Source organism: Netta rufina, assembly GCF_964035555.1.
Source record: "Netta rufina genome assembly, chromosome: 1".
In the NCBI taxonomy this organism is placed as follows: Eukaryota; Metazoa; Chordata; class Aves; order Anseriformes; family Anatidae; genus Netta; species Netta rufina.
Genome location: NC_140123.1, coordinates 169572774 through 169597936, shown reverse-complemented (window position 1 = coordinate 169597936; position 25163 = coordinate 169572774). Strand labels below are relative to the sequence as shown.

Genomic DNA, 25163 nt, shown 5'->3' with positions numbered 1-25163 from the left:
ATACATACTAATTAAACATCTTAAGATGGGCTGGCACTTTGCTTTATTTGAACAATTACAACTTCTATATTGTGGCATCTGACAATCCAATGACTTTAGATTTTTCAGTTGACTGGTTTCTGTAAAAGAGATACAGATCGTGTGGGCTGAACAGGAATTCCAAACACACTTCAGCAGATGTTTCTTTTAATTTTTAAAACCTTTGACAAGGGGTATCACTAACTGCTTTTTCCTGTGTACACAAGTCTGCATAGACACAAGATAACCAACTCAAACTAAAATAATAGCTCTTCAGTAACGAACACTTGATTCTTAGCTAAAACAGTCTCAGTTGTTCAGGCTGTATTTGGAATTATTTAGTACAGACTATAATAAATGAGCCAGGTGATAAGTAGTCTCCCTCCATCACCCCCATGTATAGGAACATCAGAATTTTCTGTCATAGAGCAGAGCATATAGCACATTCCAATAGTCACCTCTTTTCATGATACTGGATTTATTAAGTAATAATAAAAAGCAATAGAGTAAATTGGGAAGATTAGAAGAAAAAAAAAAAGTAACTTTCCAGTTAGACCCAGAAGTGTATTAACTAGTTGCTGAAAAATAAATTCCTTGAAGCTAAATCTTTGAATCAGTAGATACATTAGCTATTTTTAATCACACTGTAAGAGAAACAGTTCTTCCAGCTGAGCTTGTAGGAAAGTGTAAGTTGCTGAAGCATGGATAAGTAAATAACCTTGTGTTTGTGTTACAGTAGTTGTCTGGAAAGTATCTTCTCTTTTTTTCTTTTTTTTTTTTTGGCAACATTATCTCATTCGATTTAATACAAATTGAATTTATATTTGTTTGCAATAAGGAGGAAGTGTCTGTTGAAGTCCTGAAGACCTACATTCAGGTAAGCTTTCAAGAATATATATTTCGTTTTCTCTGACAGTTTAGACAAAAAGGAAGAAAAAGGACTAAAGGTTACAGGATGGAAGCAGCTATGAGGCAGTTCGTACTCTCTGAATACATACAAGAAGCTTGCTGAGTATGCAGTGTTTCTGTCAGCAACACTTGAATAAGAGGTAGCTTGTTGACCTTTGCTTAGAAGCTGAGAAAGAAATGGAATTTTCCAGTGAAAATAAACAATCAGCCATCTGCGTTACACATCAATTAATGTGCATTACTTAGGTGGTCACACAGAGGAATATAACTTTTTTTTAATGCATACTTTTTATTCTGCAGCGGCTGATATCTGAGAAGCACACGGATTTAATAGCATTTTATGTTAGCTACTTGCCCCCAGAGCTATCTGTTTCTCAGTATGCTCTGTTCCTAGAAGATGTTACTGAAAGTGATCAACGCCACCACTGTCTTGAATTAGCAAGAGAAGCAGGTGAGATATGCTGATATTCTAATTACAGTTTTATATAATGGGTTATGCTGTCTTTCAGCAGATCTTAATGCAAACCTGGCTATGAAGATGATGTTTTCTTCCTGTCTCTCTTCATTTTTCAACTAAATAAAATCAGCTTACCGATCACTTCTTCAAGTATTTAAATTAGGTCTTCTAACTGGAACCTGGAATTGCAGTTCTTTTTATAAAGTAAACTAAATAGCACTTCTGCTTGCAGATCGCATCCAAACACAACAGGAACTGTGTGCCCACTTTCTGTCTCAAATACATGCTCTGAAGTTTGACAAATGATCTATATGCAGTCCAGGACAGACTGATGTTTGGGGTTTTCTGTTATCTCAGATAAACCTACAATAAATTATCTATATCAAAAGCCTGTAATTTAGGGTGGCAATGTGAGTATAACTAGACTGATTACTAGGAGTAAGAAGTAAGATCTACAGACAGCGTCTGAGATTCATTCAGTGGCAAGTTTGAATTTCTGATCACTGTTGCACAATACTTTTAACCTAGGTCTGGATGTTGCAGCGATAACAAAAACTGTTGTTGAAAACATCCGCAAGAAGGATGCTGGTGAATTCAGTCACCATGATCATATGTTAGACACAGGCACAACAGAGGTGAGTAACTTTTTTGGGCAGATACTCCGGTTTCCAGAAAAGTACAGAGTCCTTTACCATATATAATCTAAATTTCTCTTTAAACAATGGTGGAAATTGTTTCGAAAAAGGCTGTGAGGAAAACAAGCTTTCCATATGGTCAAGTGAGGAGGTGAATTGGATGAATTCTTAACTTTGTTTCTACATCTCTTTGATCTGGGCTGTGATGTGTGTCATTCAGCAGCGAGCTTGTATGAGAGCAGTAATTGAAGATAAAGCCAGTGAAATAACTGGGACAAAATATGTTGTAGCTGAGAGCAGGGGTATTATCCTAGCTTCTGAGAATTATGAGGCTTGACACTTTGGAGCTCAGGTGCACCTCATTACATGTTCCAGTAATATATTCTAGCTACTACACACATAGCCTTACTGACAGGTTTTTTGTCATTACTGATTCAGCTGGATCCAGTCCAGTGCTTTAGTGCCCAGGAGGCAGTTAATAGCTAGCATTCTTTCTGCAGAGTATCCTTTAGAAAGCAAGCGATACTTTGCAAACTTGTAGCAATGTTTTGCCCTTTAGTAAAAAGTTTACTCTTGCATCCTGTCTGAGCTAAAATAGGAAGCTTACCTAAGGCAACAGCTGGAAAACTCCGGTTGCAGGCTGATTGAACCCCTCAAGTTTATAGCAAGGGTTCCATAAACCATGTTTATGCAGAGCGTTCATATAAAGTGTGAGGAAGGTGCAAGGTAATCCATAAAAACTCTTGAGAGTTGTTGCTCATCCGTTGGTCTGAAAGTCTTGGCAATACTTGGAAATGGATTTTGGCTGAATCTCGACTGCAGAGCTTGTTTTGTAAGCTTTTCATATAAAACATATGAATAAAGTGATTCTTACTAGTATGTTAAAATGCTGTCCAAAGATCTCTAGAAACCTGCGTTTTGTTGACCTGATTTATTGTATTTAACACCATCTGTATGCTTGAAATGTTGGTGAATCTAACTAACATGGCTTTTACAGGTGGATCGGCTGAAAATAGATGTAATTGACTGGCTCGTATTTGATCCTGCACAGAGGGCAGAAGCACTTAAGCAAAGCAATGCAATCATGAGGAAGTTCTTGGGTAATAAACTTCACAAATACTATAGGCTTTTTAAATGTTGTTTTTGTTCTCATTGACTATTGGGATTACGTTTTATGTAACTTTGAATCTAGCCTGCTAAAAAGCATGGGCAATATAGTAGAGAGAGCACAGTCTGATCCATCTTTTTTACTTTTAATGAACAATTGTGGTACAGTTTGTCTTTTTATACAAATAAAGTATGGTAAGTACAACATTGTTGACACTCAGTTTGCATTCTTGTAGCATCCAAGAAACATGAAGCTGCAAAAGATGTGTTTGTGAAGATTCCCCAAGACTCTATAGCAGAAATATATAACCAATGGGAAGAACAGGGAATGGAGACTTCACTTCCAGCTGAAGATGACAATGCCATAAGAGAACATTTGTGTATTCGGGCATATTTGGTGAGTTTCAAATATAGTTCCAACCGTACTCAAGTTATTACTTAAAAATAAGGGTGGCTTTGCCTCGGTGGTGAGATTTTAAACTTTGTCCATTTGATTTGATTTCTGATTCCTGGATGCACTGTAGCTGAAAGTTTACAAAATAGTGAGGTCCTTTCTATACTTGTTACAAAGTAAATTTTGGCTTTTGGTGCATTTAATGACATTCTTAAAAATGAGTGAAAAATGTCCATTGTTCCCAATGCAATCCAGGAAGCCCATGAAACCTTCAATGAATGGTTTAAACACATGAACTCAGCTCCGCAGAAGCCTTCTTTGGTGCCGCAAGCAAGTTTTACTGAAAAAGTGGCCCATGAACATAAAGAGAAAAAGTATGAGGTAGGTAAAATTTCCAGTTATTTACTATAAATATTTATATTCTTGCATAGGAGGCAGTCTTAGTTTAACCAAACAGAAGTCTGCTAACTCATCTTGCATAAGAACTCTATTATAAAACACCTTGTTTCTGTGCTGAAAAGGGAAGTATAAAACAGAAGAATAGTAAGGCAGCTGCACAATAAATTCTCAGGCTTCTTTCTTATGTGACAGCTGTACTTATAATACCATATGGTAAATATTCATTATATGTGTCAGCGTTATAAATACGTCTGACTACTTGATTTTGCTATTAACCGTTCCCTAGAAGTGGAGGATGAAGGCTGTTTTGTGTTTTATTTGTCACATTTTCATTTCTGAAAGATGCTGCTGTGTTTTGGTGTGTTTTTTTTCTTTCTTTTTTTCAGAAGTTCTTTTTGGATATCTGTCCAGTATGAGTATGCTATATTCAGTTCATTCAAGTATTGTTTTTATAAGCATGACGGAATAAATTATTTAAAGCTAGCTTCTTCTAGTGGCTTTGACTGTTCCTGAACAACTTTTTGATGCTCTGTACAGGGAATGAAGTGGTGATGGCAGTTAGCAGCAGGCTAAGTTTTAGCCATTGGCTGAAGATTGTAATTTGAATTAGAGCTGTGCTAGCTGCTATATGCAAGGTGAAGGTTCTGTGTTAAAATAGCCTCGGAAATTCTCCTGTCTCGCAGCAGATTATTTTTTTTTTCTTTGCCAGGTGGACTATGGTATTTGGAAAGGTCTCTTGGATGCTCTTACAGCTGATGTGAAAGAGAAAATGTACAACGTGTTGCTGTTTGTTGATGGAGGATGGATGGTTGATGTTAGAGAGGTAAAATGAACTTTTATATCATGGCATAAACCACAAACGCTGGATCGTACCCAGCTGTACCTTTGTCATCTTTAGCTTGACGTCCTTGTGTTTACTCAGCAATAATTCTCTCCGGCCTTGCTGTGACCGGTTTCAGATTGCTTCCCCTTCACTCACTTTATAGATCAGATCTGGCAAGCCAGTCTAGGCTGGTTAGCCCAGTTTTTTGCCTCTGACACTGCTAATTGCATGATTGTGTGGAGTTGCCTTTTAAAGGTAAATATTCATAATACTCATTCATGTTTTGCTATGCAAAGGATGCTGAGGACGACCCTGAACGAACACATCAGATGATTTTGCTGCGCAAGCTGTGTCTGCCAATGATGTGCTTTTTACTGCACACGGTGTTACACAGTACTGGACAGTATCAGGAGTGCCTGAGATTGGCTGACATGGTCGCTTCTGAGCGACACAAGCTTTATACGGTGAGTTACTGAGCTCTAGACAGCTTGGCTTCCAATTAAAACTTCTGTGGGTTGACTGTGGGAAAAGCTTCTATTCAGAAAGGAAGATACCATATGGTACTGAACATCCTCAGTTTCTTCATCTCTTCCCATTCGCTGCAGTAGTAAAGGCCTTCTTTGTGTGCTGACTGAAAGCAATCTAGGAATTAAATTTGAAATTCATCATCACTGAAGATGATAACTCAGTTTTTCTGAGTAGTGCAGTTACTAATTTTTGGATGAGGGCTATTGAAATAAGTTGAGCTGTAAAACTGTAACTGATTTTTTTCTATTACATTTCAGAACATTTTATAAGCACTTTTCATTTTGGAGTATGTGGTTTACCTAACCTCTCCCTCCAAGACCCTGAAAAACAATCCCTCCAAAATATATCACCAAAAAAGGCACACTGTCCTGTGCTCCCTCCCCCCCCAAAAAAGAAACCTGATGAGAACTATCAACACTAAGAAAAATACTGTGATGTATTTACATGGATTGGCTTAATACAGTGTGCAGCAATAACAGGAACACTAAACTAGGCTGCTTCCCAATAATTTTTGTAGTAGTCATAAGACAGAATTGTCTTGATGTTACTTGCAGGTTTTGAATACTGCCACTAGCTTCCATTCCTTTAATAAATGCCATTCTGAAATGTCTGTTTTGGACACTGTCCTAAATGAAAAATAAATGAAAACATTGTGTAACTCAGTCAACCACCATTTATTTTGATATCAGTGCAATTCGTCGTACAGAAATATAACTCAATTGAGTATTTTTTATTTTTAGGTGTTTTCAAAAGAAGAACTCAAAAAACTTTTACAGAAACTGAGGGAATCTTCTCTGATGCTTCTGGACCAGGACCTCGATCCACTGGGATATGAAATTCAGTCATAGATTTTTGTGTAGATACTTGCAAAGACTTCTGAACATGAAGTTTAGACACATCGATTACAAGAACAAAACCACACCTCAGTGAAGCTGTTCTGATCTTTGCTTAAAGAAAAACAACAGCTCAGCTTTAAGTTATGAACGTGACAAAGCCTGACCAACGTGAGAGGATATTTGTTACATGCCCTCTTTTGTATTTTTTTCTAATAAAAGTGGTTTTCAAACACGGTGTTCATTCTACTCTAAACTGTCTGTGTATGGGGAGAGCGTGAACCTCCACTTCAGTGCACTGAAGCACTCCCTCTAGAGCAGAAGCATTATTCAGCAGTAGGAGAATGTGCCAAGGGTTGGTGAAAAAGCGATGAGGAGGCATAGAGTTATTAGGGTTGGAAAAGCCCTCCAGGATCACCTGGTCCAACCATCACCCTAATACCACTGTCACCACTGAACCGTGTCCCCAAGCACCACGTCCAGCCTGTCCTTGAGCACCCCCAGGGACGGTGACTCCACCACCTCCCTGGGCAGCCCGTCCCCGTGCCTAATTACTCTTCCTGAGCAGGAATGTCTCCTCATTCCCACCCTGAGCCTCCCCCGGGGCACCTTGAGGCCACCCCCTCTGTTCCCATCCCTATTTCCCTGCGAGCAACGAGGCCCCCCCTGACCCCCCTCTCCTCCCCCAGCTCCCCCAGCCGCTCCTCACCGGGCTTTTACTGCGGGGGAAGGCGCCGGGAGCCGGGCGGCGGCCGCCGGGCCCCGTCCCCGTCCCCCGGTGCGGGCGGCGCCGCCGGAAGGCGCGGGGCCACGTGGCGCGGGGGCGGGCACGGCAGCGGCGGGGCGGGGCGGGGCGGGGCGGGGGCGCTGCTGCCGCTGCCGCTGCCGCTCGCGGTGCCCCCGCTGCCGGTGCCCCCGGTGCCGGTCCCGGTGCGGGTCCCGGTGGCGGTGGCGGCCCCGCCGAGCGCCATGGGCTGGGTGCCGGCGCAGGGCCGCCTGGCGGCGGGGCTGCTGGTGAACCTGTCCGCCTCCATCTGCATCGTGTTCCTGAACAAGTGGCTGTACGTGCGCCTGGGCTTCCCCAACCTCAGCCTCACCCTGGTGCACTTCGCCATCACCTGGCTCGGCCTCTACCTCTGCCAGGCGCTCGGCGCCTTCGCCCCCAAGAGCCTGCGGCCCGCCCAGGTGCTGCCCCTGGCCCTCAGCTTCTGCGGCTTCGTCGTCTTCACCAACCTCTCCCTGCAGAGCAACACCATCGGCACCTACCAGCTGGCCAAGGCCATGACCACGCCGGTCATCGTGGCCATCCAGAGCCTGGCCTACGGCAAGACCTTCCCGCTGCGCATCAAGCTCACGCTGGTGAGGGGCTGTGAGTGGATTTGGGGGGGTTTGGGGAGGTTTCGGGGGGCTTCGGGGGCGGCTCCGTCACCAGGTGCCTCTCGCCCGCAGGTGCCCATCACGCTGGGCGTCTTCCTCAACTCCTACTACGACGTCAAGTTCAACGCCCTCGGCATGGTGTTCGCCACGCTGGGCGTCCTGGTCACCTCGCTCTACCAAGTGGTGGGTACAGCTTGGGGTGGGGACAGGGGGTGAAGGTGGTCACCAAAACGCGCTTGGTGTTCTGAGGACCTCGCATCTGGGCCCTTCCCAGATGGGCAAGATTTATTATGGGGAGAAAAATTGGTGTGTCTGAGGGTTGCCTTAGCCCTTTCTGCTGTAGTGCTGGGCTAAAATCCCATGATCAGCACCTTGTCTGCCGTGACCCTAAAAGATTCCCACATTAGAGTCCCCTGTCACGTTGATACAAAAGCCATCGTCACGTTGAACTCTAATTTGTGCATGGCAGATGCTCTGTGCCTCCAAAAGGAGCAAGGCTCTGCAACCTGTAGCACGCAAGATGAGAGATAATGGTCTTCTGTCCTGTTTGGGGGCAGAAGGGAGAGACGGGGCGTACTAACCTCAGGTGGCTGTGCACTGGAAAAATGACAGCACCTGAGTGAAATTATTCTGTAATTTAAAAAAAAAAAAAAATAGCCAAGTTATATTATATGCACTGGAATCCGTGTTAGCAGTGAACATGGCATGGAAGGAGCAAAAGTCGCTACATTTGGTAGTCAGTTTTATTTTTTAATATAGCTCTGGAAATATTCCCAACAATAAACTGCAGAATTTTTGTCTGTGGAAGTAAATGGACGGCTTTGAAAAGCAGCATAAGCTGCACTGCAATCAGTGAGGATTAGCAAGCGATGTACACAACATCAGAAGCACAGCATATAAAGAAGGGGGGTGAGAGGTGCTCCCTGCAGCTGCTTGCTGTTTTGGCGGAGGTGCTCAGCTCCATCCTAGAGAGGGTCTTGAATTTGCCTTGACTAGAAGGGAGCTGGCGTTTTTTTTTGTTCCTCCTCGAGTATAATACCTCGCTGCCAGGCAGGAAGGAAGGAAAAGGAAGGTTTAGGTGCTAGGCATTTAACTGAGGGGGGTTTCACTGTTTTCTCCTTCCTCCTCCCGTGGCTGCGTTCCGGTGCTTGTGTGCTAACAAAAGCCAACACCTGGCCCTCTGGATAGGGAACAGTAGGCAGCAATGCTCACCAGTTCAGTGTTACCCTAATATTGTCTGCATGGCACGCCCTGCGTATTAGTACATGGTTTGGGGTTGCTTTCCTCCTGTTTAACAGCTTTCTCTCTTGGTTTTAGTGGGTAGGAGCGAAGCAGCATGAGTTGCAGGTAAACTCTATGCAGCTGCTGTACTATCAGGCACCAATGTCCTCGGCTATGTTGTTGTTCATCATACCCTTCTTCGAGCCAGTCTTTGGAGAAGGGGGGATATTTGGGCCCTGGACACTTTCTGCTGTGGTAAGACTTTCGTTGACTCTTTTTTTCCTTAAATAAGCCATTGTTGCTGACGTATTTAAATTTGATATTTGTTGCTAAGATCTGTTTCTTTGTGAAACAAACAGATTTTTGTACAGTCGTTAACTATGATGAGATGAGAGGGGCATGTGGAAAGAGGGAAAAAAAAAAAACAAAACAAAACTTGTGTCTGCCCCACTTCCTCTTAGAGGAGTTTGTCTGTCAGTTGATTTACCTCCTTATTCTTGTTTCTGTTTAGAAGGCACCTGAACCACAGGAAAATCTGACAAAATCCAGAAGCTTCCCCTAGGGTATTAAATTAGAAATATGTAAGTGCCCTGGTTCCAGCTCTTACTGTCCACTCAGAAAAGAGATAAGCATGCTCACTTCTGCCACTCTCAACTCCTCTTCTGTGGAAGGTTGCCAGCGTTGGTTGCTCTCTAGAAAGGCCAATTTGCTTTCAGCAAGAAGGCTGCAACTTCTCTTGAGCCTTCTGATGTCCTTGGTGTCACCAGAAGAAAGCCAGTGGTGTTTTCTCACCACCGCTGATCACACCACTCCATGACGGGTGGAAGTAGTGCTGGAGTTTGTGAACGGAATAGCAAGTATTCAGAATAGTAAAATTGGATAATTTTCCTTTTTTTTTTCTTTGTTGACCGTCTCTCAAAGGTGATGAACGTAACTTCTGTGCGTATGAGTAGCCAGGTTTTCCAAATCACTCATAGCTGTTTGTTGAGAGTAAAGGAGAAAAGGCGTGCGGTGCTCTCAGTGTGTATTTATGGGCATCATACCCTGAGCTACTCATACGCACCACCGGTGCCTGCACTGACTTGAGATTGTTTCTATTTTTGTTCTCAATATGTCTTTCCTGCCTGATATTTTGCATTTGCAAGTCAAGGAGCCTAACTAAATAACCTGGAATGTCTGTGGCTGGTCAGAAGTGTGCTGGGGTGCTGACTGTGTCCGTTAATCCACAGATAATGGTCCTGCTGTCGGGTGTAATAGCCTTCATGGTCAACTTGTCCATCTACTGGATCATTGGAAATACGTCACCTGTCACGTATCCTTTGTAACCTTCAGTGTTTCTCCTGTTCCCAGATAAATTATGTCAGCGTTTATTTGGCTGGGTCTGCTGTGGGAACCTGCTTTGTAACCTGCCTGATTTTTTTTACATGATGGAGCTGGGAAAGCACGTTCATGTTTTAGTGCCTTTTATTTCTTTGGTCATGGTTTGTAGAGATCACCACCGTTAACTCCCTGACGTGACCTTCATGCCTACAAGGATTATTTAACCTGAGTTTGGCTACCTCGAGGAGGAACTGGTGTGTCAACGCGTTTGGTAGGACGGGTGGAAAGCTGTACATGGAGGTTGACTCTTCCCATGGCTGCAGAGATGCTAGGGAGTTGTGCGAGATGAAGTCAATGCGATGCACCTTTACGTGCCTTGGATGTAATCACTGACATTCCCGAGAGTTTCTGTTAACAGCAAATATCAATATTATTTTGTTGCAATCCTTAACAGCCGCCTAGATATAACATGTTCGGCCATTTCAAGTTCTGCATCACCCTCCTGGGAGGCTGCCTCTTGTTTAAGGACCCGCTGTCTGTTAACCAAGGCCTCGGGATCCTGTGCACGCTGCTGGGCATTTTAGCCTACACGCACTTCAAGCTGAGCGAGCAGGAAAGCAATAAGAGTAAATTGGCTCAGCGCCCGTGAAGCTTTGGTGTTCTGGAGACTGGGAGTATTGGGAAGGAGAACAAATATTTCAGTACGCATTGGTTCCAGAATGCACGAAATCGCCTCATCCGTTTTGAGCCATGGTTTTAGTTTTACTGCCGGGATGGTCGCTCTGTAACCAAGACAAACTGATTGAATTATGTGACGTGCCAGGGTTTGCCCAGCGCGGTCTGGCCTGTCACTTTTAATTTAAATGGTCACCTAAAAAAAAGAATGTGGCACACTTCAAATTGCTGTGGAAATTTTACGAAAGTAATTATGTTTTTTGCATACCAAACGAAATCGCGATGGCTACTGGACTGAGAGAGAAGGAGAGAAGTCCTCTTGCCTTTGTGACCATGCCAGTATTTATGGTTGTGAGGAAACTCGGAGGCGCTTTAATGCAGACGTGCTGGTGTGTAATGACGCTTCCTCCCTTTTGTCTGGTGGATGATGACGAGGGCAAGCACCTTGTTTTGTTGTTTTAGGCAGGGCTGCCAAACTCATTCCTGTTTCTTACATCCTTTCTTCCGTGTGCTTGACTTGAACATGCTGACGAGTTTCGGCTAAAGAAATGAGAGAAAATTACTGGAGGAGGGAGACATTGGAAGACGGTGAAGCCTTGGGCCAAGCTGTAGAAAAGCAGGAAAACGGTTCTGAACTGTCCATCTTAAATTTTGCTTCTGCTCTGTCAGGACGTTAACAAATTCATCGGGGATTTCAGAAAACGTGTTGCTGCTTCGTGATTTTCCCTGTGCCAAAACCCAGGCTGGACACGAGATCTTGTCCGTACTCGCGAGCCTAATCAAAGCTCTGATTTTACGCTAATAATCGCCAAATATTTTGCAGCCCGTGCTAAAAACATTCCCGGAGGAATCTTTGGGAAGGTCCCAGCCTGCAGCGGGAGTGAGGGCTGCGCGGTTCCCTGCTGCCCCAGGAGCCTTGGGCAGCATCCGTGCATGTCTCTGGTTTTGGGGATCACTGCCAGGTGCCCGGGCAGCACCAGCAAGGCAGCGCTCACCCACCAGAGAGGCCCCAAAAACGTGTCCAAGGGACTGAGGAGCGCGAGGTGGGACCCACTTCTGCTCTAATTCGGGAGCGCTTTGAAAATTACTTCATGCCGGTAGCGAGCACTGATTTTTGACAGCATGGGAGGAAGGAGAAGTTGAGCACTGTTCTATTTTAAAAAGGGAAGGAGAAATAAAAGCTCTCGGTGAGTCTGGTGGAAGCATATGCTCGCTAGATTCGCGAGGTTCGAATCGATCTGCGGCATCTTGCTCCTTACGCTCTGGAGTTTATTTTGCCTTCATCTACCTCTAGCAGATTTAAGGAGGGGAATTACGTGAACAGAAACAGGTGTTCGAGTTTTGCAGCCATCAAGAGAAATATTTAATTCCTCTGAGCTAAGTCTTCATGTAAGAAACAACGCAGACCTGACGCTCATAAGTTATTTATTCTGTTACAGCATTCGTGGCTTAAGAAACAGTAACTTCTCTGTGCAACCTCAGCTTAGGCTGTAATACTCCATAACATTGCAGAGTCAGAAATACCCCAGTAACTTGACATCTTTACCGACTGTGTCCTAGCCGTTGTACTGGTCCAAGGGTAGTTTTTAATGCATTTTTGTAATTCTATAATTAGTTTAAAAATCCAGCCTGGACTGCTGAAGGATGTGTTCAGACAGGACAGGCTCTGGATGCACATCCTTCAGCAGGTACACTACGAAAGCCATTTGCATTAATTTGTGCTGTGCACAAGTTCTCCTAAAATACAGACCACAGAGACTCTGACGGGTAGCGAACAGTGAGTTTGAAGCCTCGATGACGACAGTATTTGGGATGGGACTGGAGTGTGGCAAAATGAACAAAACAGATGCCTGAAAATACAAAAGGCGCTGCAGGGAGGGGAGCAGATCTGCAGGAGAAAGGCAATAGCACGGTGTGAAGCAAAACGCTGTAAATACAGCCCGTTTCTGGAACGTCCAAGTCTCGAAGGTCACTTAGGTGACGTGATTTTTTTTTTTGCATATGTTCAAGAGCTCTCCTTTGAGATTCACCTGTTGTACCTAACAAATAAAGTATCTTGAACTTTTTCTTTGTCGTGTGGTTCAAAGTGTTGAATTCGGGAGGCTCTTTATGTGTGTTGGTTCTTTGGATACCGTACGTGGGGTGGGAATAAAGGTTTAACCTCTGGCCTGACAGCTGCTTGTTGAGGGGGAGAACAGATCTTGTCTCTTTTCATCTCCTGCTTGAATCGCCTGCACCTGAAGGATATAGGTATATGTAAGGCAAAGTGGTGCCACTCGGGTTTCTGTCTAATTTTTGGAGCTGGCACATTTTAGGGCTGATCTTGTGAGGAATGCAGGAGGCTGCGTGCCTGCCCTCCCTGACACACAGACCCACCTGGAGGTGCGCACGTGCCTGCACGCTCAGAAGCTGCCTGGCTGCCTTTATTCACCCCCTGCTCAACCTCCCCCAAAACTTAGGCACCAGCCAACCCCTTCCCTTACAGACCAGCTTATGGGGAGTTTGTGGGAATGAATCCTGGGGTAGGCTGTAAAACAGTAAAAAGGAAGGAAAGGGTGAAAGGGACTTTGAGGTTGAACCATTGTACTGTAAGTGCTGTGATAACATACTTAGCCCAACTTTCGAATCCTGAGGTAAGAGCAGAGTTTTAGGAAAATCACTGATGCTTACCCAGGGGCAGAGTCGCTTGCTCTGCTTTTAGATGCATCACTTTAATATGTGTTCATGCCATTTTTATGTATTCGGTTCCGTTTGGGCTTCCATGGAAGAGAAATCAGAGTCTCAACATCTTTAACAAAGTGTACAAACCATGGTATTTACTGTCTGCTTCTGTTTTGACTTCATATTTTATGTATGACTGAGCTGTAGTAACAAGTTGGACTTTGGTCCTTTTCTGCTCTCAAGTGCTTTGCTGCCTGTGTTAGCTTGTTTTTTACTTTACAAAGTTCCCATTGCTGTAGTTGCAGGATAAAAGCTAGCACAGATACGAGGGTGGCATTTAAAAATCAGAGCAGATCCAGATGGTTCTGTGAAAAACATGAGTCACTGATGGCAGAGTTATCCTAGCTAACCCCGTCCCTGCAAGTACTCTGTAACGCATCCACCAGGTTTTCTCATTTTCCCCAGAGGACGGGAAGCAGCCTTTGCTCACACACAGACTCTCAGCTCAGAGCTCTGTGTCACCCCCACCTTTGGTAACTCAGCATTTTTTTGACGGATTTTGTGTCTGGTTTTGTGTAAGCTCTTGGAGGCAGCACACCAGAGGAGTTTTCCTGTTGATGGGCGAGGAGCTGCACTCTCGGGCGTGAGGTCGGAGGAGAAAGCTGTGCTTCTGCTCAGCGTATGAAAAGGGGGCTTGTCCTCCGGGAAGCCTACCTTCAGGACAGAGCATCAATTCAGCAGCAGTATATCCTCCTCTGTCTCCCGTCAGGAAATGAACGCCCAGCAGCAGCTGAAGCAATCTTTAAGCCTAGTGTGGGCTGCCCCTGGATTTCCTTAAACTTTTTTGGAAGTATTATCCACTCAATGCAGGTTAAGTATTAAGGTAAACGTTCATTTTGATAGTGTCCTACATAGTAGGAACTTCAGAAGAGCATTTCATAACATTTGGGAGTACAGCTAAGGTCTGACCCATGTCTGCTTTGTCACATCTTCAATATCTATCAAAAGGCAATGATGGATTTCTTAACTGGCTGTGTGTATTCGTCCAGGTGGGCTGTTGAGAAGAGACAGTGCTGTGCTACTAAACACTGGCATGCTGTTAGTGTACAGAGCAGCGATTTAGAAACATCCAGCGGCATATTGCTGCAGTTCAGAGGGAGAAGGCTCATTGATAGGTGAGAGAGCTTTTCATCTTCTTGGCTTTTGACAGCAACCAAGAGGCTTTAAGGGAATTCAGAGAGCAAGCCTGACTGTCCCTCAATTTACCTTTCATATTAAGATTTTTCTCCCAAGAAGTTTGTTCTGCTCCCAGTTACACAGCTGGTATCTTACCTAGCTTTTAAAGAAGCACATTTCGGGTTACAGACCTGCAGTGTTTGTTTAGGTTGTGTTTTATGTTTTTTTTTGGTTTGGTTTGGTTTGGTTTTTCTCCTAAAATTTTATCGTAGCCATTCATAACCCAGCTTCCCTGATCGATGAGAAACAAACGTGAGGAATGCTGCATACATGAAAGGTAGACTGGATGGGTGGTGAAGACGTGCTTTGTTTCACAGAACATCACTCTCCTAACCGTGGAGATGCATCCCTTTCGTTTTGTTCCCCGAGCATTGTCATGTAGATGCCCAGAAGCACCACGATCTGTTGCATACAAATCCTCTTCCTGCTGGTGCTCTCTGATAGCTGCTCAGCCTCCCATTTGACAGCTCAGTTGCTGCAGAGATGATCAGGATGACATTAGGATGTCAGCTGCTGAAGGTTAAGAACATGACATGAAAAACCATTACCATGAGCTGATACAATCTTGAGTAACGAGAAATTTGTTCGAAAACACAGACATCTTACCAAAAAGACCCCTGGGGAGAGGTGTGGGTTTCTCTCTGGACAAATGTTGTGACAAAGTGAAGGAGTTGAATTGGGTGAGTTCTTGCTGCGCTGCGGTAGCTGACAAATTTAGTTTCAAGCATTCTTTAGTAATACTCAGACATAAATGCCATGCAAAAAAAAAAATGAATAGCTGGATTCAGGCAGTAAAAGATCTTTGCCAGCCCCATCCCACAGCGATGGGTAACCTCCCTGAAAGAAGGGAGCTGCTGTTCCTCCTCCCGTTCACTCGGCGATGCCCGAAAGCTGCCCTGTGTGTTCAGCCCTATCAGCTGCTGGAGTGGAAACCCCTCTCCTCTCCCTGAGCAGCAGTAAAAAGTAACACAAACGCCGTCAGCTTGTGCTGCAGTGCCCGGGCAGCCCTGCTGCAGGGGATCCAACCCAGCCCGAAGCAGCCTGTGCTACAACAGGAACTGATGAAAGGGGAAAGGCCAGCCCTTCTAGCTGCTTTGGCTGAAAACAATTACTCATCTCTTCAAAATTTAGTCTTCATTACTTCCCTGTAGGAGGTCCGTAAGACAGCTCCCTTTCCTGTTTCACTCTGCCCTTTCTGTATCAAGTGTGAAGATGCAAAGTTTTAGGGAATTTGGCAGTCGAGACAGGAATCGTATTCACCGCCCGCGTAAATGCACTGACCTCACGTGCAGCCTGTCAGAAAAGCCCAGGATTATTTTTAGACCTGGGTATGGCTGTGTCACATCCAGGAAGTACGGGGAGGAGGAGATCTCTGCTCGAAGCACAGCAGGGGAGTGTAATTTTTCATGACCTTTTTGTGTGTGTGTGTATTTACCTCCTTGTGAAGCGCAGGCCGAGCAGCAAACTTGTTTAAAGGAGCTCTCTTCTGGCCGAGGGAAGCACGTGGAGCAGTCCTGGCCTCCAGCACAGGGGGGCTGTGTATTTGAAATAAAAAAGAGAGACTGGATTAAGAGAAAACTGGGAGGAGTTCTCAGCACATACACATCTAGGCAGGTTTTTGAATATAGGGTCTAAGTTTAGATCCTTAACTCCACAATTAGGCATCCCAATAGCAGGGCTGGATTTGTCAGTGTGAACTCGTTCCCTTTCGGTTGTACTTTCTGGAGAATGGCATGTGCTCAGCATTTCCAGAAACGGAGCTGCATAGCTGACAAGCTTGACATTTTTTTGGTCTCCGAATAAATGAAGTATGCTGCTTAACAGAGAGCCAGAGTCCTTGTTCTGCTGCCTTACCCTGCCTGTAATGTTTTTATCTTTCTTACAGAACATTTGCATTCCTTTCCTTTTTTTTTTATATATATATATTTTTTTCCTGTTGTGCAACTACATGCAGTGACTAAAAAAGGTTTTGTTTTACAATACGCTGGAGTTGCACAGTAAAAACTTTTATTGAGATCTTGTGATTTATTTACAAGTGTGCGTGTTGAATCCATTCAGGTTTCCGTCTCTGAGCGGAGTGGAAAAACCCCTCATGCTATAAAACATCAACTGTTGTAGAATAAAACGCTCCTCCCCAGGGAGTGGAAAGGCAATATGAAGGTGTTCTGGGATCCAGGCTGGTTTGCTCGTTAAATATGTTTCTCGTGGTGGTTACTCAAAGGCTGGTTTCCTATTTCTTAGTCCAGCTGAAAGGAGAAACCAACAGCAGGGGTCACACGTTCTTTAGGAAATTGCGACAGGTTTCTGAAAACGCATGATCTCGCTTTTCCAAGGGCAATATGACTCTGCTGATCAGGATAAAAAATCTCCCAGTGCTTTGCTGCCCCTGAGGTGGTGCAGGGGACGGGCACACGGGAGGCTGATGTTGAGCAGGGGCTGCTCAGCGCCCACCCAACGCTGTTTTTGTAGACCTGGGTGTGAGGCTACAGAACCGGCTGCCTTTAGTTGTGGTTCAAACCTCATCTGGGATGCTGAAGGGAGAAATTCACACGTAAATGAAGCAGCAAATGGACTGGCAGATCTCTGTTCTCCCTGCCCAAAGGTCTTTGGGAAGTTTGTGTGTCGGTCCCGCTTTTCAGCCTGCTCCATTGAGCTGAACGAGTTTGTGCTGCATCAGCTGCTGCTGCTTCCCTGAAGACAGCTTTACTCATCTGAGAGCCTGTAATAATTCACAGTGTGTCACACAAGCTGGAAATCATTGAGATATTACTTCTAAAGGCTGGTTAACTTCCTAATCGCTGTCACGTGTCCCTCAGCGAGCCAGAATTTAAATTTCTTGTAGCTAAATATTCTCGGTGGTTTTGGAACTGTGTAAAGGTGAGATGAGCAGTCCCCTGCTCTCAGGAGCTTCCTTTTAAAAATACGTGTAGGTCAATATGAACAAAGATGTGTAAAGAAATTGTTTTAGGATGTGACATCCTTACTTAGTAGGAGCATTTAACATGTTGGGGCTATGAATGAATGAAATTAAACCTCTGGAAACATCTGCAAAAGCAGTTTGCCAGGATTGGGTCGTATCAGAGGAAGAAGCACTGTTTGCATTGAAAACTGGGATGAAAAACAAGTGAAAATGGAGGGCTGATACACGTACAGAGTGTAGATAAAACCATGCTGTGTTCTGAGTTTTACTGCAGTTACCTTTTTGGTCTTGCATAAAGTAACTGCGTCGCTGCGTGGACCAGGAGGACAGTGATGAGAGACACCAGCGCTCCCCAGCTACTTGTGGCTTCTCTTCCAGAGACTATTTTCCTTTCCCACCCGTGTCAGCAAAGAGGAATGTGTGCCTGTGCTGTGCAACCCTTTGAGCTACAGCTTCATACAAATTGTGAATCAAACCCACTGGGATGTGGCAGTGATCCCCCTGCTCTGTGTGTTGCAGGGGCAGTGACTTTGGCTAAGAAAGTGCAGTCGTCAGCAGAGGGAAGTGATGGCTTGGACCTGAGCGACTTTATTTGCTAGCTCTGCTTGCTCAAAGCTGCAATAACAACAGCAAATCGTGCCTGCTACTAGGCAAAGAAATATCAAGGTCGTGGTTTTGGAATTGCATGGGGAGAAAGCTCCAGGAGCGTTGCAAAGATAGCTGCATGACAAGGGAGAATTCCCTTAATCCGCTGTGCAAGTGGAATGCAAAATCCACACCTGAGAGGTGCTCTCTGGGTGTCAAGATGTGCATTTCCAAAGAAGTTCCCACCAAAGAGAACAGGTTCATCCTGAAGTACAGAGTAAATGAGCTGTAAAACAGAACAGTCTGCAAATTACCATCAGAAGTGCCTTTGTGGACACAATCAACCCAAGGTATCTTGCAAAGAGAGCTTTCGGCTCCCTTGCAGCACAGGAGCAGCTGGATAGGGCCAGCTGAAGCAATTCTCAGGGGTAGTACACACTCTGCTACCACAGCTAAAAGAATGATGTGGGTGATCTACTTGGGTGTTACCATGGATGCTGTGAAACCAGCTGAATGAAAGGATGCCGCAAAGCCCATGGACTTGCCTTCTCTGGGGGCAAGAGATAACTGAGATATTAAATCTTAAATGGAACAAAGCAGAGCACAAAGGAAACACATGGCATGACTTTTTCATCTGCAATCAGAGTTTGTGTCCTGCTTTTCCAGTGGCATCAATGGGTTTGTGAAATTTTTCTTCGTTTATTTCAAAAAGAGACTTTCTTTGCATACATGTATTTGAGAGGAAAAAAAAAAAAAAAAAAAAAAAAAATCCACCTTTTCTCCAGCAGATGGCAGAATCACTGACAAAACCATCACTGACGAACCTTACACAGCCAGCACAGTCTCAGGCTGAGCGAGGCAAGGTCTGTAAGCCGAGTAATGTCTGTCACACCAACTAATGTAGCCAAGAGAGGTGGCACAAAACCAACGCAGTGACCTACGCAGCCTTCAAAAATGTATATACCAGTCGCACTGGCAACTCTACAACCTCTTCTCTGCAAACCTCGCCTTGCTGATAAGGATGGTTGATGTTATCCTCCTCTGTATTGCCCACTGTTAATTAGAAAGAGGTTTCGGTTTGTAGGGCAGCAGGGGTAAGGGATTCCCCTTCATTTTATTCTGGAACAAAAACGAGTCACCAGAAAGAGAGCCACGTATCTTGATTTTGTTCAAGTTTCTGTAGTGCAGCTGGACCCATTAGAGCCGTCCTCCAGCTAAAACACGCTGGAAACCAGTACCAGGTGACTTTCAGATGGGAGCTGTGAAAAACTAAAGCTCTACAGTAAAGCAAGAGAGGCAGGGTGTCAAATATATGGATATTAAAATGCTAGCAAAGAAGTAAACCTTCCAGCTATCTGCTTCTGTATTGATCCAGTTCTGGAAGACTTTTTTAAACATAACTATAGAAAAATTAAGACACATCAGAGTATTTGCAGAACGCTTTACAAGATCTTTATATTAAACTTTTTTCATATGTTTAGAGACTGTATTTTTTAAATAGACTTTGGAAATACGAACAAAATCTGAAAAGCAGCAATGACAAGGAGGGGAGAAGGAGACAAAGAACACACAGGTATGAGAAGAAAGACACCAAAGGAAGCAAGTGGAGAAATCAAGAGGGATATGTAAAAGAGCACAGGAACTCCAGAATGCCAAACTCCACTTCGTTAGCTTCTCACTGCAGCTTTGAGAGTGGCAAATGTATGTAAGAGCTTTCCCCATGATTCAGGAGAAGTCTGTGACTGTCATGTTCCAGGGCTTTGTCACCCAAGCTGGCACAAGCAGATTAATCATCAAGGCTGTTGTAACTGATGCAGAAGTGCCTGCTACATCCCTTTGGGTCACAAAATCCCTCCCAGGGACACCCAGCTATCTTCTCAGCCAGCTCAAGCACCTGTGCTTAGCTCCTTGCACCTGGCCTTACAAGTCTGCCACAGAAAAAGTGGGGGGTTTTTGTTGTTGTTCTGTTTTGTTTTTGTCTCTGTGGTTACTCGTAATAGAAGGAGAAATATTTTTTGCAGAAAACCCCAAGATCTTTAGAGACATTTGCCTGTTCTGTTAAAGCATAGAAGTGTCTACTTTGTTCTCCCTTTACAGTCACGGTCTGTTAATTTGGGGAGCTGAGGTTTAGTCTCTACTTCACAACCCTTTTTTTTTTTACCAGGCATTTGAATAGGAAAAAGGATCTGTGAGATGTACTCTGAGTAGCCGTAGAATGGGAAATTGATACAGCTGATACACGGGTGGAGCCTAAATGCTGGAGGCTAAATAGGAGCCTCCTGTGTTCTGTTTTGTTTTGTTTTGGTTTGGTTTGGTTTGTTTTGTTTTGTTTTGTTTTGTTTTAGGCCAGTAACCTTGGTGAGAACAAGGAACAAACTGTCAGGACCAGCGGAAGGAAGTGGTCCCAACCAGGGACATTAAGAACATCGGTGAATAAACATTTTTCATCACATCCTTAACATTCACTGATATGAATATGCCATAGCGATAAGGTACTTAGACAATCCTGGCCAGCGGAGAGCAAGATGACTAGTTACATCCTTTGTGGACACCTAAGTACAGAAAAGCCATGCATGTGGCTGCAGGAGATAAACCACATGATCACCCATAAACAAAAATGAAGTTCAAAGAGATTTCAAAAATATAAATCTTCTTTGCTAGAACAAGAAATCTGGGAAAGGGTCGCTCAGGATGGAATTACAATGTGTGGCCCACTTCAGCTGTATGGTAAAGTGAATGCTAGGCTGGTTGAAGAAGATTCTCTGTTTAAATCACGTGTAACTCCCCTTCAGATCTCTCTTTTAATCAGAACAGTAATACACCACTGGAAACATCATAAATAAATAAACAAAACTTTACTGCATATTCAGTATGCTATGCAAACTGAAAGATCAGAAGACTTCAGGAAGACTACCTCTCCAGTATTCCCTGTTTTCTGTGTAAAGCTCAATATGCTTGAGGTACCAAGCACTGTCTCACGGGCTATTTTGCCAGCTAGGTAGCTGTCTGGGATTCACCAGTGAATTTATTTTGTACTCTCCCAGCTTGTCATTCTTGTATTTATACACACTGGCCCTTGATCTAGAAAGCCTGCCTATTTCTTCTATGTTTTTCCTATAAGATGGCTTCTCAAACGGACCAGATTCAGCCACCATTTTGAAGTGAAAAGGGCAAGAGCATGGAGCAATCACTGTCTGGAAAAAAGAATTGCACAGTCATTTATGCTTGCATGGTGTCAAAGAGCAGTGCTGTATGTGCAAACTCACTATCAGAAGTCCACGGATTGACATCTTCTTGGTTTGGGTCTCAGCTGGAGCTCAGGTTGATTTTCTGACTGTGATCAGGGTGCTTGAGGACATCTGTGAAAGTCAGTTTCCTAATTTCATCAGGTGGACAAAATATCACTTAGTGAAGTCCATAACACTATAGTCACTGAAAGGTGATAGAACTAGCACAGATATAGCTCCCCTCCTACCAAAACTGCACCACTTCTCTCTCATACATTATGCTGATGTACTCCAGTCCAGAGAGAACCTCTAGGTTCCTGTGGTGTGGACGTGTTCCTTACTTAGATGTGGTTGTTTCATGTTTGTGGTAAAGCAAGTGGTAATTTCATGGCAGACAACTGGACACTATTAAAAACTTCTTGTCTTGCTTGGCAGCAAGTTGTTAGTTGCATGCCAGCAACTAGATGGTGAGGTGACATTTTATCAAGATCCACCTGAATCAAGGGAGGGCATACAGATAGAGAAAAATGCAGATCGGATAGCCAGGGAAGCAGTGCAGCTCCTCAGAAGGAAGACTTAGCCAGGTACAGATGTGTATTTCAGGAGCTGTGTGCATCCATGCCTGGATTGGAGGAGACCTAATCTCGAGGCTACACTGAGGAAACTCATCCTCTCAACAAACCCATTTCCAAAGTGGGCTTTGGGATACACATTCAAGGTTCCTAATGTAGCCTGTTTGTGATGGCAAGGGACTCTTGGTGTGAAATTACTCAAATAACCTTCAAGATTTCAAGCTGAGGCTACCCCAGATACTGGTAAAGCCTCTAGTGAGCACTCCAAACTACTTGCCTAACTACTAGGATTGTTGTTTTACTCTCTGTTAAAAGCTGCATTGGCAAAGCTATGCTTTTAAAAGCAGAGATCGATTTGATACCAGTAGAAGGGTGACTTTGGAATTTATAAGCTGCATCGATCATGTCGGCAAAAGGAAAATGCTGAGGCTTTTTCAGGAATAGGCAGTTCTTTCTGTGTAAAGTAAAAGCATACACCAGTCAATAAAGCTGCATCAAGCAAACGTTAAACTGTGGGGCTGACCACAATAAAGTCATAAAGTCTGCAAGGGAAGGCATTTATAGTAACTTTTTGGTAAAATATAGATATATATATATAATTTCTTATATAACAGGCAGTTAGAAAGCAAGGATGGGAGCATGCAGGAGAGGTGTGGAGAATTGGGTTGGCAAGGCTGGCACAATTCTAGGAGCTACATGACCAGACACAGAAGGCGTCTGAGTTAGGAAGCTGTTTGTGCGATGTAACACCCTGCTGGGTGTGGGTAACAAACAGCGCAAATCACAGCCAGGCAGCTGGAATCCGTTTTTAATCTCCCCTCCCCTAACCCAAAGTGCAGCCTGCCTGCAGCAGGCCTGACCTCAGCACCCGCTGCAGTTCTGTCCCTCTCTGTCCGTCTGTCCGTATAAGGCATCCCGAGCAGGCAGCGCTTGGGCTGCTTGCTCGCTGCCTCTAATAGAGCTAGCTTCTCCCTGGACACATTTCAGACTGTGAATCCACTTCTGGCTCTCCTCAGGAGCTTCTGGAGGAGATCTGTCTTTCACTTGAGTCCCATGTGCATGCCACACAGCCTTCTGGGCGACTCCCTTGAAGAGAAATGTGTTTCGTGCTAAACCCGGTGGTAGATTTGAATGACAATTTAACACTGAATTAAAGAAACAGTTCTAAACCGAACTGGTGTCATCCTCATTTGCTTAAACGAGGCAGATAACCATTGTTAAGCCGAGGCTCTCTTTGATCTAATTACATGCCATCAAGTCCTCCTCCAGCTGGAGAGATCACAGGATTGTTCAATCCTCACAGCTACAGATTAGTAGAGCAGGAAATGGTCGCAACCTAGCCACATACTTCACCCCTGCTTAACAGCAGCAGGAGAAAAACTGAGTTTCTTCACTCAGTGATATTTGTCACCAAGGCTTCCAGGAATCAGAAGAACTTTTTTCTGAGGTTTTATCCTTTTCTGTTCTTTACAATCACTCCACAAGCTTCAGTCAAAAGCGAGGACTAAACTAAAATATAGAGGGGAAAAAAAAATCACTTTGATTCTATGTTAGATTTTGAGCACTTCTAAGCAGAAATTCTAGATAATAGCCTTGCATTTTTGCTACTATTGTTTCATTTAATTTTGCTTCTGGCTGACTGAGCTGCTACCAAATAGGAATCAGATTTGGGCAGACAGACAGACACTAGTGCCTCCCAGATGCATGAAGGAATGTGCTTGTCTAGTAAACAAAAGAAGAAGAAGGAAAAAAAAATGTGTCTTCTGATGTGGGATTGGTCCAGCTCCAGGTGCTTTTGAAGCTGCTCGCCCTTAACACTTCAGAAGAGTTTACCTGAGCTAGCAGGTTGAACAGCTGTTAGAAAAACATTTTGTTTGAGACCATCTTTGGCAGCCCACCTGCATTTTTCAACATAAAGAAGGTTGCATGTGGCACAGCAGCACACAGAAGTTTAACAGCAAAGTAGAGCCCGCTGTTCCCTGTTAAGCAGCTGCAGGAGTGCTGAATGCGGCCTTTGGGTTCTCACCACTGCCGAGCCCTGCTCTTTATTTCCACTTGGCATTAGTTTGATCGAAATTGCCCCAAGGAAGGCTTCATCCCCTTTTTGTTTAATAGAATTCGGTTTACAGTATGAGGTTTCTGGTGCCACTGCCAGACCTCTCTGTTGGGATGGGTCTTAGCTTATGAAGTATTCGGGCAAGTTCTCTGAAGCAGACTCTCTATCAATGTGTTCTTTCCTACAGAAGAGAAGAGGAAGGTGGAGAAAGAAAATAAAACTCTCTCCCTGCTCCTTACACAGAAGTGTGCCGACCCAGTGCAGGGCATGTGGGGTGGTGGCTGGAGCAGATGGGCCTGGCCGCAGGCCTCATTAAGCCACACAGGCCCCAGCTGCACCTCAGCCTGCTTTTCCCTCTATCCTGTTATCTCGCTGTGCCCGACAGTCTGTAACCAGGCTGATCACAGCTTTGTCACACTGATAGAGATACAGCCTGAGGCTTAGGAAGGGTCCACAAGCACAGCCTATGGCCCCAGAGGCTGTTTTGGTTTTGGCCTGGGAGCAGTGGATAGACAGCACGTGAGGTTAACCCGCCTGACAGCCAAGCATCACGAGAGAGACTGGAAATCAGAACAGAAAACCCTGGCCACCTATGCCTTTGATCATCTTATGGGAACTTCGGACCATTTCACACACACTAGGAAAGAGTAAGAGGGACACATCAGGAAAAAAAAAAATAAAAAATGGTGGTGACAAAAATCTGAAACTGAAGCTTTTTATGACCCATCTTTTCACCTGAGTCGGGCATCCCTGCGGCACAGCAACCCATCTTTCTTCTGGCCTATGTGCCTATAGGTACGACAGATCCAGCCCAGAGAAATAATTTAAATCAAAAGCATTAAACAACAAAATGTCTACAGTTAGAACCTGATTTTATATTAATATGGATCTCATATACTATGTAAGTTAACAATAGTGTAAGGTGGGTATCTCCAGTGAAGGTAGATGGGCTAGATCTGCTCCAGATATTTTCCCTAACATTAGAAATAAATGCACAGAGGTTGAAAACCTACTAAGGTATAGTGATGTCTCCTTTTCTTTTTAGGAACTTGAAGCAGTGAGGAAGTCATCTCTTGTAACTACAGACGCTTATTACCCTTCAAGTAAAACCTTTAATTATACTTGTCCAGAATTATCAAGCTTAAATTGTGCATGTTGATGAAATACCACATGCTGTCTTAGTGAGAAATGGGACAAAGGTGGTGCAGTA

General features: G+C 44.2%; 2 protein-coding genes across 2 annotated transcripts in view; both read left to right on the top strand.

The window, feature by feature from the left end:
* The window catches only part of NUP107 (nucleoporin 107), a 28769-nt gene extending 22422 nt beyond the window's left edge, over positions 1-6347 (top strand). The window contains exons 20-28 of the mRNA XM_084306343.1: positions 857-895; positions 1228-1378; positions 1913-2019; positions 3017-3119; positions 3363-3523; positions 3776-3901; positions 4629-4742; positions 5039-5206; positions 6011-6347. Of these exons, the coding sequence (XP_084162469.1) occupies positions 857-895; positions 1228-1378; positions 1913-2019; positions 3017-3119; positions 3363-3523; positions 3776-3901; positions 4629-4742; positions 5039-5206; positions 6011-6118 (1077 nt within the window). The 3' untranslated portion in view covers positions 6119-6347. The remainder of the gene's footprint in view (positions 1-856; positions 896-1227; positions 1379-1912; positions 2020-3016; positions 3120-3362; positions 3524-3775; positions 3902-4628; positions 4743-5038; positions 5207-6010) is intronic.
* Positions 6348-6957: 610 nt separating this feature from the next.
* SLC35E3 (solute carrier family 35 member E3) lies at positions 6958-12762 on the top strand. The gene is made up of 5 exons (XM_084306369.1): positions 6958-7462; positions 7553-7663; positions 8798-8956; positions 9931-10013; positions 10484-12762. Exons 1-5 carry the CDS (start codon positions 7073-7075, stop codon positions 10668-10670), a joined length of 930 nt encoding a protein of 309 aa, XP_084162495.1. The 5' UTR covers positions 6958-7072; the 3' UTR covers positions 10671-12762.
* Positions 12763-25163: the final 12401 nt, after the last annotated feature.